The sequence below is a fragment of the Tetrao urogallus genome (genome assembly GCF_951394365.1).
Source record: "Tetrao urogallus genome assembly, chromosome: 1".
NCBI lineage: Eukaryota > Metazoa > Chordata > Aves > Galliformes > Phasianidae > Tetrao > Tetrao urogallus.
In genome coordinates this window covers 132,907,571-132,925,097 of record NC_136813.1, presented here as the reverse complement: position 1 = coordinate 132,925,097, position 17,527 = coordinate 132,907,571, and the positions used below count along the sequence as shown (strand labels likewise).

General features: G+C 42.4%; 1 protein-coding gene across 1 annotated transcript in view; it reads left to right on the top strand.

The window, feature by feature from the left end:
- CACNA1C (calcium voltage-gated channel subunit alpha1 C) overlaps positions 1–17,527 on the top strand; it is a gene marked incomplete at both ends in the record, with an annotated part of 471,149 nt that overhangs the window by 417,190 nt on the left and 36,432 nt on the right. The window contains 2 exons of the mRNA XM_079548089.1: positions 2,158–2,241; positions 2,867–2,950. Of these exons, the coding sequence (XP_079404215.1) occupies positions 2,158–2,241; positions 2,867–2,950 (168 nt within the window). The remainder of the gene's footprint in view (positions 1–2,157; positions 2,242–2,866; positions 2,951–17,527) is intronic.

The window sequence follows — 17,527 nt, the reverse complement described above, 5'->3', positions numbered from 1 at the left end:
AGGAAATGGAAGGGTAGCCATGCCATTCAGTGTATTGATTTGGATATAAGTAGCGCCACTGTCATCGTCAGGAACGTGCACACGAATGGGGCAGGAGGATTGGGTCTGTTTTCTCCTCCATTCTCTTTGATCTTCCAAGTGTCTTCTCTGCCAAGGTTGCATCAGGCTGCAAAGGCACTTTCTGCAACTCTGTATGATCTGTGTCTGTCCTTTATTTATTCAAAATGCATTTGCCTCTACATTTTAATCTGCTGTTCTCTCCCTCCCCTTTCTCTTGGTGAAGTCTAATTGCAGTTTTATTCCAGGTCCATCTGGTTGCTAACGATGCTGGACATCACTGCTGAATTCATTCTAATATTTGTTGTGTATTTTCTAGGCTGGATGCTGAATAATAATATTCTCTGAATTTGCTTTTGCTCCTGTTTCCTTCTTCCCTGTTGTAGCTTATTTTGTAGCCATGAGCAACCATGGTGCAATTACTCCTCCCAGTGTAGATCCACTGAGAGTTGCCTGCTTCCGATTGCAGAAAGAAGGGTGTTTTTTTCTGGTTCTGAGAAGATTTCAAAGTCTTCTCTTATCAGCTCTCTTCACTGGTGTGAACCAGTTGATAGTGGCTTCTCTGCTGTTTTTAATTTTTTTTTTTTTTTTCATTATTCCAGCCCAACACAAAACACAGGTTATAACTGTGAGTCTCAAAGCATCCTGTTAGGCAGCATTTCAGTGTTTACAAAGACACTTTTTGCCAATGACTGATCCTATGGTTGGATCCACAGTAATTTAAGACTTCTAAGCATGGCTAATGCAGTGCCACTACTGGGATTTTTTTTTCTTTTCTCCTTTTTGCTCTCTTCAACACTGCCTGGGAACACAGCCTGACACTCTACCCATGACCTGACTCTCTGGCTAAGAATAGCAGTGGCAGAGCAACTTGGGTTCAGTCTCGCTGGAAACATGCTGCAGCTGGGAAACAGGGAGGTCAGACAGCCCACGCTCACAAAACCAAACACATAAAAGGAGCACAGAGGATTTTGGAGGCTTACCTCCATTTAGGACTCCAGAACAAGGGTGTTTAGGTGCTCAGTGGACCAAGATATGAGGTTTTTGCTTAGGACATTGAACTGGGAGGAAATTGACATATGGAACCTGGGCTAAACAGGATTTTTCCCAAAGGGTCCTGTATCCCTATGACCCAGGCCATGAAAAATCATGCAGGATGGGGGAAGGCAAGCAGTGATGATTAGAATCTCCTGAGCCCTGCTTAAGACAGTGTCAGAGGTGGCTCTCAAAGAAATCCTACACAGCAAAGCAAAGGTATGAGCTTAGCATATGGTACCCAATCTGTCACAGCTCATCCTATATAGCCAGTGTCACAGTGATGCTGCATCTTCAGCACGAGTGAGCAAGAGGTCTGACTCTGAGCACATGCTAGAAATGACTTTGCTCCCATCCTCACCCCTTCCTAGCAGCATGCGCAGGCTGCATTCACGATTTCATTTTGTAGGACAGATGTGCTTTCAGGGTAACGTAAATACAGTCCTGCTCTGTAGTTTTAAGACAGGAGCTAAAGCACAAATAACAGCGAGTGTTAGGCTAATGGCTGTCATAGTACTTACTGTGGCTGGGTAAAGATAAAGAAAAGGATCTGTTTAAATAACACATCTCCAACTTGACTGGGCCCTCTGCTCTGCCATACCACAGCACATTGCTGCTTTCCACACCAGCACAGAGGCATACGGACAGGTGAATCTACATTCACCCTGGCAGAAGGAGAGCCTTTTTTGAAAGTACAGGAGAACATTCCTGTCCTCTTTCCCAGCCAAATCTAAACCAGATGGGGAAGGGACATATATGGCTAGGAATCGGAGATGTTTGGAGGACCTGGTGCTCAGCTCTTGCTCCCAAGAGCAGCCTTCCCCTTCACCCCTGTCTCAGTCATAGGTGAGGGGTATCTGGCCTGACATCGTGTTTGCTGGAGAAGGGCCGTTCACACAGGTGAGGGATGCCAGCAGTATGCTACGGCCTGAGAAGCCTCAGGTAGAGTTAGGAGGAAAACCCCTTGAGGTGTCAGGGCAATAATTCTAATGGTAATTTTGAACTGTTTTTGTCTGTCTAACATTCCTTTTTAATCCCCATCCTGCCTGCCCCTTCCTTATGTAGGGTTACTTTAGTGATCCTTGGAATGTTTTTGACTTCCTCATCGTAATTGGCAGCATTATAGACGTCATTCTCAGTGAAACTAATGTGAGTATTACTCTACCCTCCCCAGGATACCACCACCTCCTCCTCCTCTGCTGTTCCTTCTCTCTTTCTCTCTTTCTCTTTTTTTTTCTGATTTTCTTTTCCCTCTAGTCATGCTTTTATTGAACTTGCCGTCGTCCTTCTCCTTCTCCCAGGGTAAAAAAAAGGAGGGGGGAACACCTCCTTCTTTTTCACTTGTCATAGCTCGCCCCAAGGCTGTGACTGGTGAAAGCGCACAGAGTTTGGGGTGTGTGTGCTTTTTTTTCCCTCCAAAAGGTAGACATGCTTGAGTGTAAGTTTCTGACTAACCAGGCTTTTGTTGATACCCTACAACATGTGAAACGTTACAGAGCTTTGAGCAATCAATACTGTAGAGTGGTAAGAGACTATTTAATATGCCCACGTAACCTCTTTCTTTTCTTATTTTTTTCCTCTTCTCTCCCTCTTTCATGCTTTGTTTTGTTTTGTTTTGTTTTGTTTTTATTTTACCTTTTCCTTTTTTTCCCTCTTTTCTCCCTCTCCCTTTTTCTTTCTCCCTCTCTCTCTCTTTCTCTCTCTCCTTCTCTCTTTCTTTCACTCTTTCTTCCTTTCTCTCTTTCTCTTTCCTTGGCTTCTCTGCCACATGCAGCACTATTTCTGTGATGCATGGAATACATTTGACGCCTTGATTGTTGTGGGTAGCATTGTTGATATAGCAATCACCGAGGTGAACGTAAGTAGCTGGCGTCTGTCCATGATCGTGCCTGCTCTAACATTCATTTGTCTTTCCCGGGTTCTTTATTTTTCCTCCCCCTCCTCTCTTTCTTTTGAGTTTGTTTTCAGAGTTTTTTCTTTATTTTTCGTTTTGTTTTGTTTTTATTCTTTTGTTTTCTGGAACGACTTAAAGGACTGTTGCATCATTTTCTTCCCTTCATAATCCGCCTGGCATGAATTAAACTGTATAGCAGGAAAAGTGACGGGAAATGTGGAGTGTAAGTGAAAAAGCTATTTGTGCCATGGGAAGCTGCTAGAAAAGTCCCAGGCCAGCTCTTTGGTCTACTCAGTGTTATGCTTCCCTTCCCATGGCGGCTCGGTACCCTCCACCCCACAGAGATCTAAAGGTCTGTTCTTTCGAGGTGGAACTACGGGAACCAAACCAACAGTCCTCCTGGTGCCTCCTCACCCAGGCTTCCTCCAAAGGAAATAAAGACCAAACCATCTCCGTTTAGAGGAACGGGCACTTAACACTTAGTCTGTAATTTGAAAGGAAAAATAAATAAAGAAAAGCTAGATAAATTAAAAGCAGAACACAAAGCCCTAAGAAATACAGTGCACCATGTTTCAGCCCAGTTCAGTTTGCTCCATATCACAAACTCCACCAGAACAACTGATACTGATTGGCCCCACCAGTGCCCTTCTCAGCAGACAGGTGAAGGATTGAGAAAGCCATGGAGACTGAAATGAACAGCTGGTGTTCAAGGGAATAAATCACGTCAGGCAAGCTTTTTCCTCTCTCTGTGGAGGTGGATGGATATAGAATTACTGAGTAAATGGACAAAGGACAGTCAGAAAGCACACAGATTCCTGAAATAAAGACTACAAAGGAAACACTGACCACAGACTAAAATTTTACTATAAAATCCAGCTTAGCAAAGCCAGGAATGTAGCAAGAACAAAAGAAAATTGCTGTAAGGATGTTAATGAAGAGCAAACCCATCGTGAATTTGCAGGGTGATGTGACTGTTGAATAAATATTCCAGCTTGGAATTGTTAAGTACTGTGTAGGCAATCCATTGCAAGCAGAAAAGTGAGAGCAGTGTTCACTCAGTGTTGTCTTCAGGAGAAAATGTAAACAGCAATTTGAAAAAAAATCATGATCCAAACAAATTGTTGTTATATTTTTATTCTACTTTGATTTCTGCTTTTTTTTTTTTTTTTTTAATTCTGAAACAAAGAAATTTATCCAAATTCTGATACTTTGATTCAGACTGGGTGAATGAAATATTTGATTTAACACTAATCTATTTTCCTTGTCTTTTGAGAAGTCGGTTCCTGCATCTTTTATATGTCCTGCTTTCTACTCTAATTTCACCCAGAATTCTGGAAGCAATTTAGAGTACCCTTTTTCTAAAGAGAGATTAGGATTGGATTGTATTTATAGAGGGAAATGATAATGATCAGCAGGTTGGAGTTGATAATTTTGAAGAGTGACATGAAAGTCTTTCTGCATCGCATTTGTCACAAGAAAACTAAACAGGGCACCTAATAGTAGACTTCAGATTGTGAAAATACTCAGTTCTCATCCACAGAGGCAGAACTGTACATGGTGAGGAAATAATCACAGAAATTATAAAGAGATTAATTCTGCTAAATATCAGTGAGATTTTCCTGACTGTTATATTTGAGTCTGTAGAAAAGCCTTCCAAGTAGAAGACAGACATATCCTTTTGTTTTGCCAAATAAATGGGAGCCTATCCTGGTGTATCACACAAACCCCGTGATGGCAGGAAAATCTAATGGATCTTTTTAACAAAATTCACATTTATTTCCTACAAATGAAAGAATTTTTTAGGTCATGGTATAAAACATTTTGATATACATTCTATTATCCTTCGGTGATCTGAGAGGAAGACGTAGTCACCCAGGTTTCCTCCTACAGTTAGTGGTCAGAAGAACGCCTCTCCCCCAGGCCAACTGTTCCTCCTGTATTTCCGACAGGGGAAATGAATGGCTCTGTGGAGGTGCCCACCCAGTGATGCAGTCTCTGTGTTTGTCAGGTTTGTCTAGACAGCCAGGTCTCAGACACCAAAGGTAAGCAGGATAAATCACATTCACACTCGGCACACCTTGTTGAGAAGGTCACTCTGCCTGCTAATTGGGCTACATCCAGATCTTCAGTCTCCAGGGCTATCCATACTGATGTGTTTAATTACCACAGACAAGGCTTCCCCGCTCTTCCATTCCTTGTCTAAATGCAAGTTCATACCTTGCTAGAGAAGTCTGTGAGGAAGGAGGATATGCCTTTGTTCAAACACCCATTGCCTGTCTTAGTTGAGGAGGCAGCAGGAGAGGCCCTGACACTTTTAATACGGGCTACAAACAGCATTTCATGATGGTCCCTGTGTTTCCTCTAAAGAATCCTTTCCTTCTATACAGTTTTTACAGATTTCTGCACACGTCTTTTTGTTACCTGGCATGTTTAAATCCTCTCTTTTTATCTAGGCAAATCCTTTGCTACTAGTTTCTGACGTTTGTCACTAAAAACTTGCACAATCTTTTGATGCACTGATAAATGAGCAGCAGCTATGGATGGAGTTTGTTCTGAAATGTTTTGAAATCCCTTTGCACTTATAACCCTTATTGAATAAGAGAATGTATTGTATGTTGGTTTGTCCTGTCAGATTCCCTTCCTGCTAGCAGCACTTGATATGTTACACCTGTGGCAGATGGGCTTTGGAAGTAGCAGCCCATCTTGGATGGACAGTTGTCATCTTCCCAAGCAGAGTGAGGCAGTTTATCAGATACACTTCTCCCCTTCTCCTCTGGAGCTTGTTGCTTTCTTGCTGTTTGTGGGTTTGAGCAAACCCTGCCTTGTGTTTCTGTACACTGTCTTGTCTTGTTCCAGCTAGACCTGGAGTCTGAAAAAGAAAGAAAAAAAAAAAATGTCAACAAACTCCACTAATTGGAGAAGTTAGTCTGGCCAGGTGCAGGTAAGATGTTTTTGCCCAAGGCATTAGAAGCTGACAGACAACTATGGTAGAATCTTTGGAGTTGCTGCTCTTGGAGCTGAGGGACAGTTTTCACTGCAATCAGTCAGGGAAGGCAGAGAGACCTGGCACAGGTTGGTCTGACATGAGGCCATAGGCATGTAAACCTCAGTCTCTGAGAAGTTTCCCTGAAGCCTGCAGACAGAGAAGGCATGCCTGGCAGAGGCTGAGCTGCAATAGCTGTAGTTGTGGTGAGAGCCCTGTCTAGCAGCACCACTGCGTGCGTGTAGGTATGTGCTTGCTTAGGCTGAGCAGTTCTCCTTGCTCTGTTTATTCCTTTTGACGATTATTTTTGTTTCTTGAAAAGGAATTCCCCAGACCAAAACCTTCATTAAGATATATGTGAGTGTGCATGTGTTGGTCTTTGTGTACTCCATTGGTTGTAGTATATGTTCCTGAATGTGTTCAGATACATGTACTTGGGTTACAAATCCATAGGAGAGTGCACAGACATGAATCCGTGTGTGTGGGAAAGAGAGTGTGTATGAAAGTAATATGTATTTGTGCTGTGGGTGACTGCTGATGGAGAAATGTGAGTTGTTTATATATAACTGAGTATTTGAATTTGTTTTCTTAGCCATTGTGGCTGCCCTAATGTGCAAGTTTAATTTGCTCATGGGTGGGTGTTTCTGGCTGAAAGGCTATAGCTGTATGCAGGCATGTTCATCTGCATGCCTGTGGGTGAGTGTAGACTTGCATGTCAAGCTCAGCATATGTTTGTTGGCATGGCTGTGTATTCACACACAGTGAGAAGGCATGTGCTCATCAGGCAGGCCCCCAGTTTGACTTCAGCATTCCAAGTCCTTCAGGGATGCCCACTCTTAAAACACCTCCATCGTAAGAAAATGTGTCAAGTAGTACATCAAATTGCATCACATTAGGCCCCCTTGCTTACTGTAACTTGGGAACACCTCCCAGGTCCCCTCAGCCAGTCCCACACACATACAGGGATGCATTTCACACCACTGATCATGTGGAAAGCATATCTGGTGGATATCAAAACTCCTTATGTAACTAAAGAATGCTGGGGGAGGTTAAAATCTGAATCATAGAATCATAAAATGGCTTGGCATGAAAGAGACCTCAAGTATCATCAAGTTCCAACCCCACAGGCAGGGCCACCAGCCTCCACATCTAATACTAGACCAGGCTGCCCAGGGCCCCATCCAGCCTGGCCTTGAACACCTCTGGGGACAGGGCATCCACAGCCTCTCTGGGCAGCCTGTTCCAGCACCTCACCACTCTCTTGGTAAAGAACTTCCCCTGACATCCAATCTAAATCTTCCAAAAAAAAAAAAAAAAAAAAAAAAAAAAAAAAAAAAAAGAAAGAAAAAGGGATTTTCATAGATATATAGCATCATGAAGATTGGAAAGACCAATAATATCATCCAGTCCATCCAGCACATCTGCCATGCTTGAACTCTATCTAAGTGCTAAGACCAAGCATGATCAGGGAGTAAAATGAAAGATGATGTAGTATATGGGGCAGTAGTACCTAGGAGGTAGGGCCTGCAGGTCATATTACTTGGGCCCTGCCTAGGTCCTTCTACCTCAGCCTCTCTATCAGCAAATTTGAAATTGCGTTTATTCCCTAAGTTACAAAAGCATTATCTCTAGTGTTTTGAAAACACTTTGGAAGCAAACATTATGGTGATAAAAAACAATTACTACCTATTGTAACAGCAATAGGAATGAAAATGTTACAGGAGTTGAATAAAAGCTAGCAAATTTGGAATGTATCATCCCAGAAGTAGCTCCAGGCAGAGGCTTGCATTTCTTTCCACATGAACAAACACAGCCCAGAGTTCAGTGCTGTGCAGCTGACTGACAGCCTGCTGTCACCTCCTCCAGGCACAGAAGGTTTCTCATTACGATTTGTTGTGCTATATCGGAGGGGGAAATCAAGTTTGATTTGTGCTCTGTGCTGCAGTGCCCAAAGAGATGGGAGAAAAACAGCCAGGCCCTGAAAAAGGTACTGATGCGATGTCCTTCCTCTCAGCTGTAAAGAGAAGACAATACCTTTCTAGTCCATAGGGCCCTTTCTCCTTCATCCTTTCCCCTACCAGTGTCAGACCAAAGACTGGCTGTGGCTGAGTGCTTGCAAACTAAGTGATGCTGATGGCTGAGCTGAATGGGCACTGGTTGGTCCATCCAGCTGCAGCACATGCTCATGGCTGCAGAGGTGTGAGTTACAGAGGCATGGTCAGGAGAGAGCATGTCTCTCGAGTGCAAGTGTAGCTATCAGTGGCCATGGGGATGTCATGTGTTTGAGTCTGTCTGTCTTGAAAGGATGATGGGGAGGGAAGGACGTCTGGGTACATCTGTGTGTGTCAACCACGTCTGGGAGTGCATGAGGATGACTGAGCCAAAGTATCTGGACTGTACAAATCCCACCTACAATGCTCAGTGACGGTGAAAGCACCTTTATCTCTGAGTGTGCCTGTGGATGCTGAGCGATATACAGAGAAGGAGGTACGTAAGGGAGGTATACAGTGTGATCCTGCAGATGTGACGACTCAGGGGTGTGCATGGATACAAGAAGGAAAGTACCAGGGATAAGGAATTGCTGACTTGTGGCTTGTGTGACATAATGGAAGCAGTACAAGTTTTCATAAGAGCAAGCATTATGACAGGTCTGAGAGTTGATGGAAACGATTTTGGTTTTGGTTTGATTAGTTGTTGCTTTTTTAAATGGGAGAGATGACAGAAGGAGAAAACAGGAAGGTGCAGTGTGGTGTGTGATCTTATCCATGGTGGCATCTGGGAGACATAGAACTGTAGAATGTCTTGGGTTGGAAGGGACCTTAAAGGTCATCTAGTTCCAAACCTACTGCTGTAACTATGGGTTTCAGGAAATGACTACCCTATGAAGAAGGTTAGAGAAACCCCAAACCCATCTTGCTGCTTTCCTTCCTCTGGAAAATGCTGGAAAGGTCTGTTGTGTCCAGACCTGCTAGGTATGGTTAGCTGTTTGTCTACAAGGTTCAGGAGGCCTGAGCACATTACATGAGGCATTTCTGAAAATACCCAAGTACTGATAGGAAGTCATCTGGAGGTTGCAGCTGTGTTGAGTTCTGAGGACAGATGCAGTAAGGGAGATACCAAGGTGTTCAGATGACAAGAGTACTTGGAGATCTGTGCACAGATTTCCCCTTTAGTCTTTTATTTCTGAACAAAGCAGCTCAGGCTTAAACCAGACGCATGGAGGCTTTCCTTACAGTCATCCTGCTTTTGGTGTCAAGAGGCTTCATTTGATTTGTCATGGGCTCCCGCTCCCATTCTTTGGAATATCTGACAGCCTATACTCAAGTCTCCCTCTCACCTCCTCCTGCACTCTTCCCTTTTAACCCGCCCCTTCCTTTCTTCCTTTTCTGCCTCGCTTTCCTCTCCCTCGTCTCCAGCCACAGTAAACCTCACGAGTTCATTTTCACCCTCAATCAATGTGTCTGAAGGCAGAGAACCAGTGGCTCTAATCCTGCAGCCCTTACCTGGGCAGAACTGCCCTGGGGCATTCCGTCTTTGCAAGGGCTGGAGCAGGGGGCCCCGCTGACACAACCCTGTACACACACACACCCCGCAATGGGAGCAAGGATCGGTGGAAGGACGACATACATCTAGCCTGCACCTCAGTTGGGACTGGCACTCATCTCTGTCGCTGCGTCTGTCTGTCTGTCTCTCTGTCTCTGCCTGTCTGGTTCTCTTTGCTTCCACGCCCTTTGCTGCTCAAATTTTGGCCATCAGCTGCCACCAGTCACACAAACCTTTGCGGTTCCTAGAACTTGCAAGTTCGTCTGCCCAACCCTCCAGGAAAAGGCAGAAAAGACCTCCTTCCCCCTCCCCTCCCATCTCTTTCTCAAATGCCACCTGGGTAGCAGAGGCCTCCAAATGATGTAGCAAAGGGCTGGAGAAGCACAATGGCTTCTTTTGACATTCGTGTTGTCATACCCCTACTGCTGCCATCCTAGAAGTTGTATGTAGTCCTGAGCTATCCCTGTGTGTGTGTATATGTACGTATATGTGACTTGTTTTCTTTTTGGAAAAACCACTGATGAAATTGTTGCGGGGTGGGGGGTATGGAATTTGCCTTTTTTAATGCCTGGTAGTGTTTTTATCACTAGAATAACCCAGGTAACACACCACAGATTCCCTATGCAAGAAGCCACGTTGAAGCATGGTTGTGAGCTGTAGCAGTGGTATATGGAGCTTTATTTTGCCTTTGGTGATCTTCAGCAAAGCTGCCCTCAGCTCTTCCCCAAATTAGGCTCAGATCAATTCAAATTTGACCACCTTCCACATTTAACCAACAATTCTAGCACATATTGGTGAGAAGGAAGTACGGTAAGACTATCTGAGCACAACCATGTTTGAACAGGGGTGTTTTGGTTTTGTTTGTGTATTTTTTTGTCATGAAGATGGGGCCTCTTCTTTATTTTTTTTCTCTTTTGGCTTAAGAAATGTTGGTATTCTGAATGCATTTCCAGGGTCTGAAGAAAGATTTGCCCATTCAAAGAAGTGCTTTTGGCAATGGGACAGATTTTCTGTTAAAAAAAATAATATATACATATATACATATATATATATGAAATATGGGCAAACAGAAAAAAATGTGTTTTTTTTTTTTTTGCAGAAAAGGGAGTAGTGAATGCCAATGACTACTTCCTCATTTACCTACTTGAGCTGTTGCTGGTGATTAACAATCTTAGCAATGCACTGTAGGAACAAAGTATGTTGTTTCCCCGTTGTCAGACTCTCCATAACACCTAGATTTGAGGAAACACCTCAGTATTGCAGTTTCCACAAGACTTCTGGTTGATTTAAACATTACTTCAGGTGCTTGGAATTATCCAAATGTATCTTAATGGAGGGGAGATTTCAGAGCAGCATAAAAACAAGAGATTTTAGAACAACGTAAAAACAATATTTGTCTTAACCATGTAAATTTAACCACATACATGCTGGTTAATTAAAATATGAGAAACAGAAGATAAAAAACCCAGGAGAACATATTCCTGTAACCTAAATATAAAAGCAGTCAAAAGGAAGTTAGATAGCCCTATAGCTGTAAGCCTTATAAGCTGTACAATCCTGCCTGGAGTCCTCCTGGGTGAAAACATTCAGAGCTCACTTCAAAACTCAGGGACTGGACTGGGAAATGGGGTGTTGCTTTTAATTCCTGCTGCTTTTGACCTACCCAACACCTTTGTACATTTTAAGTCTTTTAGGGAAAGAGTCACCATTTCATATTTGACTACAAATTATTGTTTCAACGGCTAATAGTGAGAACACAGAGTACTACAGGCCTTGTCCTGAACTGGTTCAGTGGTGACATAGGTGTGTGGCACATGTGTTTAAGTACAAAGTGTTCTTTAAAAAGCCACATCCAGTTTTCTTCTCCTTTTTCTGTGTATCACGTTAAAAAAAAAGCTACAGTATTCTTGTATCAGCAGTTGCAATACAAATACACTTACATTTTCTTTTTAATGCCAATGCATTTTTCTTCAAAGGCAGTTAAAATGTTCAAGAGAAAATAACATTAGAACTGCCCCAAGCTGGTTATATTTTCCATTGGCTTCCCAGCCAGGATAAGTCATTTCTGTTGGCTAGAAAAAGTTTCTTGTAACTTTCCCTAAACTCCCATAGAATATCTTTCTATGAATCCATAGAAAAGCTCTGACTCCTTAAATCATCTCTGAGCAAATTAACATTACTTAGTGATAGCTTCCCAAGCACCAAAAACTAGAATTTCAGAAGAGTGCTCAGCTGAGTTCAGATCCAGCTAGCTCTGTCATCTAAGGCTGTTCCTTGAAGCCAGGAAAGATGCTTTCCGGCATTTAATTCTCCTTTTTATAAGACCAATTTTGCCTGGAACGCTTAAGGAATTTTCCAGCACTGCTATTCTGAATATTCAGATCGAAGTAATAAAGGGTGCGCAGTTCCCTGTATTTCATTCATTCAGGTACGTTGTAAAAGCTTCTGGTGTTCTTCCAAATTACCAGAGATTTTAGCATCAGTTCTCCAAGACCTCATTGTATGCACCATCTCTTACTATTATGCGTAGTTAGAGATCTGCTAACTGGTTCCAGATTGCGCTGCCAGTTGCAATGAAAGCAGCAAAGGTGAAAGAGAAGGGGAAAAAATAAAAAGACAACTATTTTACATGTCTTCCTTTTTAAATTTCTCTTCCTCCCTATCTTCTTACCCCTAGCTTCTTCCCCCAAATTTTACTAAAATCTTGAGTAGCAGGGATCATGCTTTCCATTCTCAGAAGCACTGGGATTAATTTTCAGCAAGGCAGCAACCTCCACCTACTCTGTCAGTGATTTTCCCTTTCTTTCCTCAGCCAAGATTCCATCAGCCCAGGAGAAAGGCTGAAGCCTTTGTGGCGTTTTTGTGCCAGGCACTCAGCAGCAGTTCAGCACGGTGATGTGTACCGTTCTGCACACCCAAGTGTACAGATCAACAGCAGTTTTTGAGGTTCCCATTATATTAATCCCTCAACGTGTTTTTTTGCTGATAGGCAGGAGAATGTGACCTCCCAGACAGATTTTTAATCAAAGGTAAACGCAACTAATTTTACTCTTTCTAATGTAGACAATATAGTGTCTACACAGATCCCACACCACTCTCTTCACAGGAACTGTCTGGCACAAGATGCCAAGAAAATGACTTCTGCTTGATGTATCTTCCTAAACATCTGCTAAGTGGGACCCATTCCCAGCTGCATCCAGATGACCTAGCTGTAGACACTAGATTGCTTCTTATGGTCAACTGATGATTGATAGCCAAGATTGTGGGTCTGGTTCTAATTGCTACTACAACTGGCCATGTTGCAGAACAATGGGACATCCCAGCTGGTCCCATCCTCGTCTTCTGTCTCAAAATCCACTTTTAAAATAGGAGATGCCTGGCTGCAGACTAGGAGAAAATCTGCTTTGCCCAATGCCACATCAAGCGACTTCTTTTCTTAAGCTGAACAGACAAGAAGGCAAAGATGCCTTGGCAGTAAAGAAACACTTGTTAGTAGAAAGACAATAAAATAAATTGATATTTGGAGCTGGGGATTTTGTCTCATCTGTTTGCCCAGTCTGGGCACAGTAAATCATACCCAGTGGGAATTATCTTTCATCCAAACTATCCCTAACTTTTTTTTTTAATTTTTTTTAACTGACAAATTCATCAAATCCATAATCATCTATTCTAGGAAAGAGGTGCAGAGCAAAAAAATATTGCTCAGTTGTTTTGTAACAGGTAGCTGCAGTCTCCAAATGACCATGTCTAACATGCTTCGATAATGCTGGAGATTGGAATTGGAATCCCAGAATGATTCCCATATTAACAGACAGAGATAGAGTGTGCATGAGAAAGCATTTCTTTTCTAGGAAACTTCATGTTGTGCATCAATATTAAATAACTTTCTAATTGAAAAAGCAATGAATTCACAGCGTATGAATGAAATCCTAACTGATACAAATCTTAAATGAAAATGGTCCATTGTAAACTCTCTCTTTTGGGCTGCTGGTGTCCCTAGCTAGCCTCTCTTGAGCAGAGATCCATTACTTAAAAGTAACAGGGTCTTCTCTTCCATCTGTACCCACTGGCACTTGCAAAGCAAAGTCCTGTTGCATTTGGAGAAAAGTAGGTGTTTTTTTCTCCTGGTGTCAATGAGATGTGCAGTTTCTTTAACCTTCATCAAAGCATAACTTGGTTAATTCATCTTCACCCTGCCCAAGAGCCTTTGGGCTTGCCAAAGGAAGGATCCTGGCAACAGTGCAGAGTCTTTGAGCTGGTAGGCTGCCTGTGTTCCTCCTTGGGAAAACATGATCTAGTCTCCCTTTGGCTCCCTTTGTGCCTGGAAGAGTTGCCAGACTAAAGACTGGATTTTACAGCAAACCACAGGCCTGCTTCTGACCTGTAACACCACTGGTGTAATTCTCTGTTAGTTGCACAGGAGTTGCAAATGTGCACTTTACTGGATTCGCTGCATCTCTGTAAACCATTCGTATTGAACTCACAGCAAACCTCTGGACAGATGGAGCCCTACAAAATCCAGAAGTTTACTCCTTTCTGCCATGTGCACGTGAGGCTGCCCAGAGAAACCCAGTGGCACCAACATGCAGAGGGCACCAAGTTTCATTCTGTTCTTTATTATTTCTTCTTCTTTATCCCCTTCCCACACCATGTGATCCTATCAGCTAATATATGAATAATTAACAAGTAGCTGTAGAAGAAGGGGCTCAAATGTTGAGCACATTGAAGTATAGCCACGACAGAGGATGGACTTGCTTCTAGGAATCTGCTTTGTTTATGAAATCAGCAGCCTCCAGGTAATATGAAGCCAGGGGATGATACACATCCTCTCAGTGCAATGGAGTATTACAGGATATTGGAGACAAGGAAAGCTCCTCAGGAAAGTCATCTTAGAGAAGAGCTTTACTGCTATTACCCTTTCCAAGACAGGCTGCAGGATGGCATGAGGAATGGAAAAGGCTGCACCTTGTACAGCACACAGCAGCATCGCTTTAAAGCAACCAAGACTGAGATGAATGTTTTGAACAGCCTCTTTCTGTTTCGTTTCAAGACCAAAATTACAGAATTACAGAACGGTTTGGGTTGGAAGGGACCTCAAAGCCCACCCAACTGTGGGCTGCCACCCAGCAGCTCAGGCTGCCCAGGGCCCCATTCAGCCTGGCCTTGAAAAGCCCAGTGATGGGGCATCCACAGCTTCTCCAGGCAGCTGTGCCAGAGCCTCACTGCCCTTTGAGTAAAGAACTTCCTCCTAATATCTAATCCAAATCTCCCCTCTTTTAGCTTAAAACCATTCTCCTTTGTCCAATCAGTGGTATGGTCTTAGTAAACAAAAACCTTAACAGACAAGTCATGTCAGAGGTTCACTCTCTATTTGTAGCCCTCTAAAGCAGCTGTGTTTTCAAAATAATATTAAAATAAGAAGCCAAGATGATGAATCTGTTTAGGTGTTTGGAATGGGAGAACCTGGAGATGAAAAGAACAGTCTTCAGGAATGATTCAAAACCAGAACCAGGCTGTGCTCCATTTGGATTACCTCGATTTCCCTCACTCCCTCCCAGACACTAGAAAGAAAAGAAGAAGAAAAAAAAAAAAGAAAAGAAAAAAAAAAGAGAGAGAAAAAGCAGAATGACCAACGTAAGAGATAATGTAAATCTTCCTAAAGAAACGGAGGAGAAGAAGTCTGTCTGTTCCATCAGAATGCTAAATACACTGCTGAATTGGGTGCTTAAAAACCATGTTAACTTTTTATCTGGAAAAGATAGTGAGACCTGCTGGACTATTTAGAAACAGCAGTGAGGAGACAATTGGCATGGATGGTAACTGAGCAGAGGAAATCTGGAGACCTGGGAACTCTCTGTTCTCACTTTTTGTCTGTTCCAGTCTTGCTCAGTGGCTCCCAGAGTCATCAGTCTGCTCTGGGCTGGGATAACTTCATTACCTCCTGTTGGAATGTTTGTTCTGTGGACCACGTATGGGGCAATTGAGAAGGGAACCGGAATGGAAAAAGTCCACTCTATCAAGTATGGAATCAGGCAGAGGTGTTCAAATCAATTGAAACCTCTCCTCAGCTGATATTCAGAGTAGAAAATCTTTTAAATTACTCCACCTTTAAAACTGTAAGTTTCTGCATACTACTGGCCTTTCAACATTTATTTTCATGACTTAGTTTATCTTCGGAGCCTTCATTTCTAGTTGTTCTAGGGCTTTGTTTGTCTACCTGTAACACAAAATACAAATAACAAAACATAGGCAAGCTGCACCTGCTTCTTCAAGTCCTGTACTTGTACCTGAAGATGAGTGCTGCATCTCTGAGTGTTTAATATCTTCTTGTTTCATAGGAACACCCCAAGTCTGATTACCATAAGACTTGAACTCATCATTTACCCAGAGCTAATGAGAAGGATTATTAAAACATCCTGAAAATTATGAACAATTTGCATGGATATACTTTACCAATTGTTCTGCTTTTCCTCTGAAAGTCATGAAAAAAACAGAGCTTTCAGCTGTATATAAAGGGATTCTTTCATTAACTGCCCAGTAATTGTCAATCTAAGGTAATTTGCATAGCCAAATTAGAGCAATTGACTTCCCTTATATTTACCTTAAGCGTTTGAAAGTGTAAGATAACTGTCTCACAATTTCATGGATATATATATGAAATTAATTAATAACCTATTCAAATTGGTATGATTTGCATATTTGAAGCTAATTAGTAGAGCGAGCTCTAGAATTTCAAAATCTTAGAATACATAGGAAATAAAGGGGAAAAAGCAGCTGGAAAACGCACTTGCTGTAAAAGTTTCCTCGACACTATTAACTGGTTTTGGGATAGGCTTTTGTTCACACAGAAATGCTAATACTTAGCCTGAGATCTGAGATCGTATGGAATCTGTGTGATACATAAATATATATATCTTGCATTTGTATGTGCTAGCACTGCATGTAAATTGACGTGCATAGTGCTGGCAGAAAGGTAATGGCAACTCCTCGTACTGCACTAAATAAAAATGTAGTTGCCCAGGGCAGGAGATTTTCTGCAGGGCTGCTGGAGGATTAGGCTGTTACATCGTTCTTCCCAAGGAAATCAGCAAGCTGTTCACCATTTGCCCCAGTAAAAGCAGCATCATATGCGCTGACTCCCTGTTCTCCTGTAGGGTGGTGCTCTTTTGTAACAGATGCTAAAACCACATCTCAGCATGTGGAAATGATCCCAAAAATCTCCACTGCTTCACCCAAGCAGACTGGTTTTTTTTCATAGTTACATAACATCTCTAATTGAAACAGTAACTCTAATTGACACGAAAACTCGTATTGATATGTGCAAGGGTAAAATGTCAGATTTTAACTTCACTAACATTTCTGAAATGTATTTTTCAACACTGCCATGTTTCTGCAGGATATTTCAGCATTCTTCTGATAGAAAATGCTCTTGTAGCAAAGAAAATAACTCTGGCTAGTTTAACTCATAATATTCCCACAAATTCTCGAAGAAATGTGCACTTAATGAAAGAATACAGCATTTGAACAGCTTGCCTGGCTTTAAAAAAAAAAAAAATCCTGCTAATAATTTGATTTTGCTGTAAGGTTGTAGGAATTGAGAATTATGCCATCTGCAATCCAGTAATACTCACTGTCAGAGAAATAGCAGATACATTTCTGCCAGGTCTTATCATAACTTGACAGACTTTGGTGGCAGGTGGATTATCTCTGGAGTATTTATGATTAAAACCACACACAGCAGTGGCAGAGAGATGACTCTGGAGGGGGTTGTGGTAACTCCTCGGTGTCATGGCAGGCTATCACTTGCCAGCAGCCAGGCTAATTTTGAACCCTGACTTTTCCTCTCCCTGCACAAGGACATGTGTTACTCAGCTTCCTCAGGTCTTTCAGCTTTTTACACTACACACACAAGAGAAACTCCAGTGGCATGGCTTCTAATCACATCTCCGTGGCACTGATAAATTCTGGATGTCTCCTTCTCCTATAACCTAGTAAATTCTTGGTATTCCTGAAAC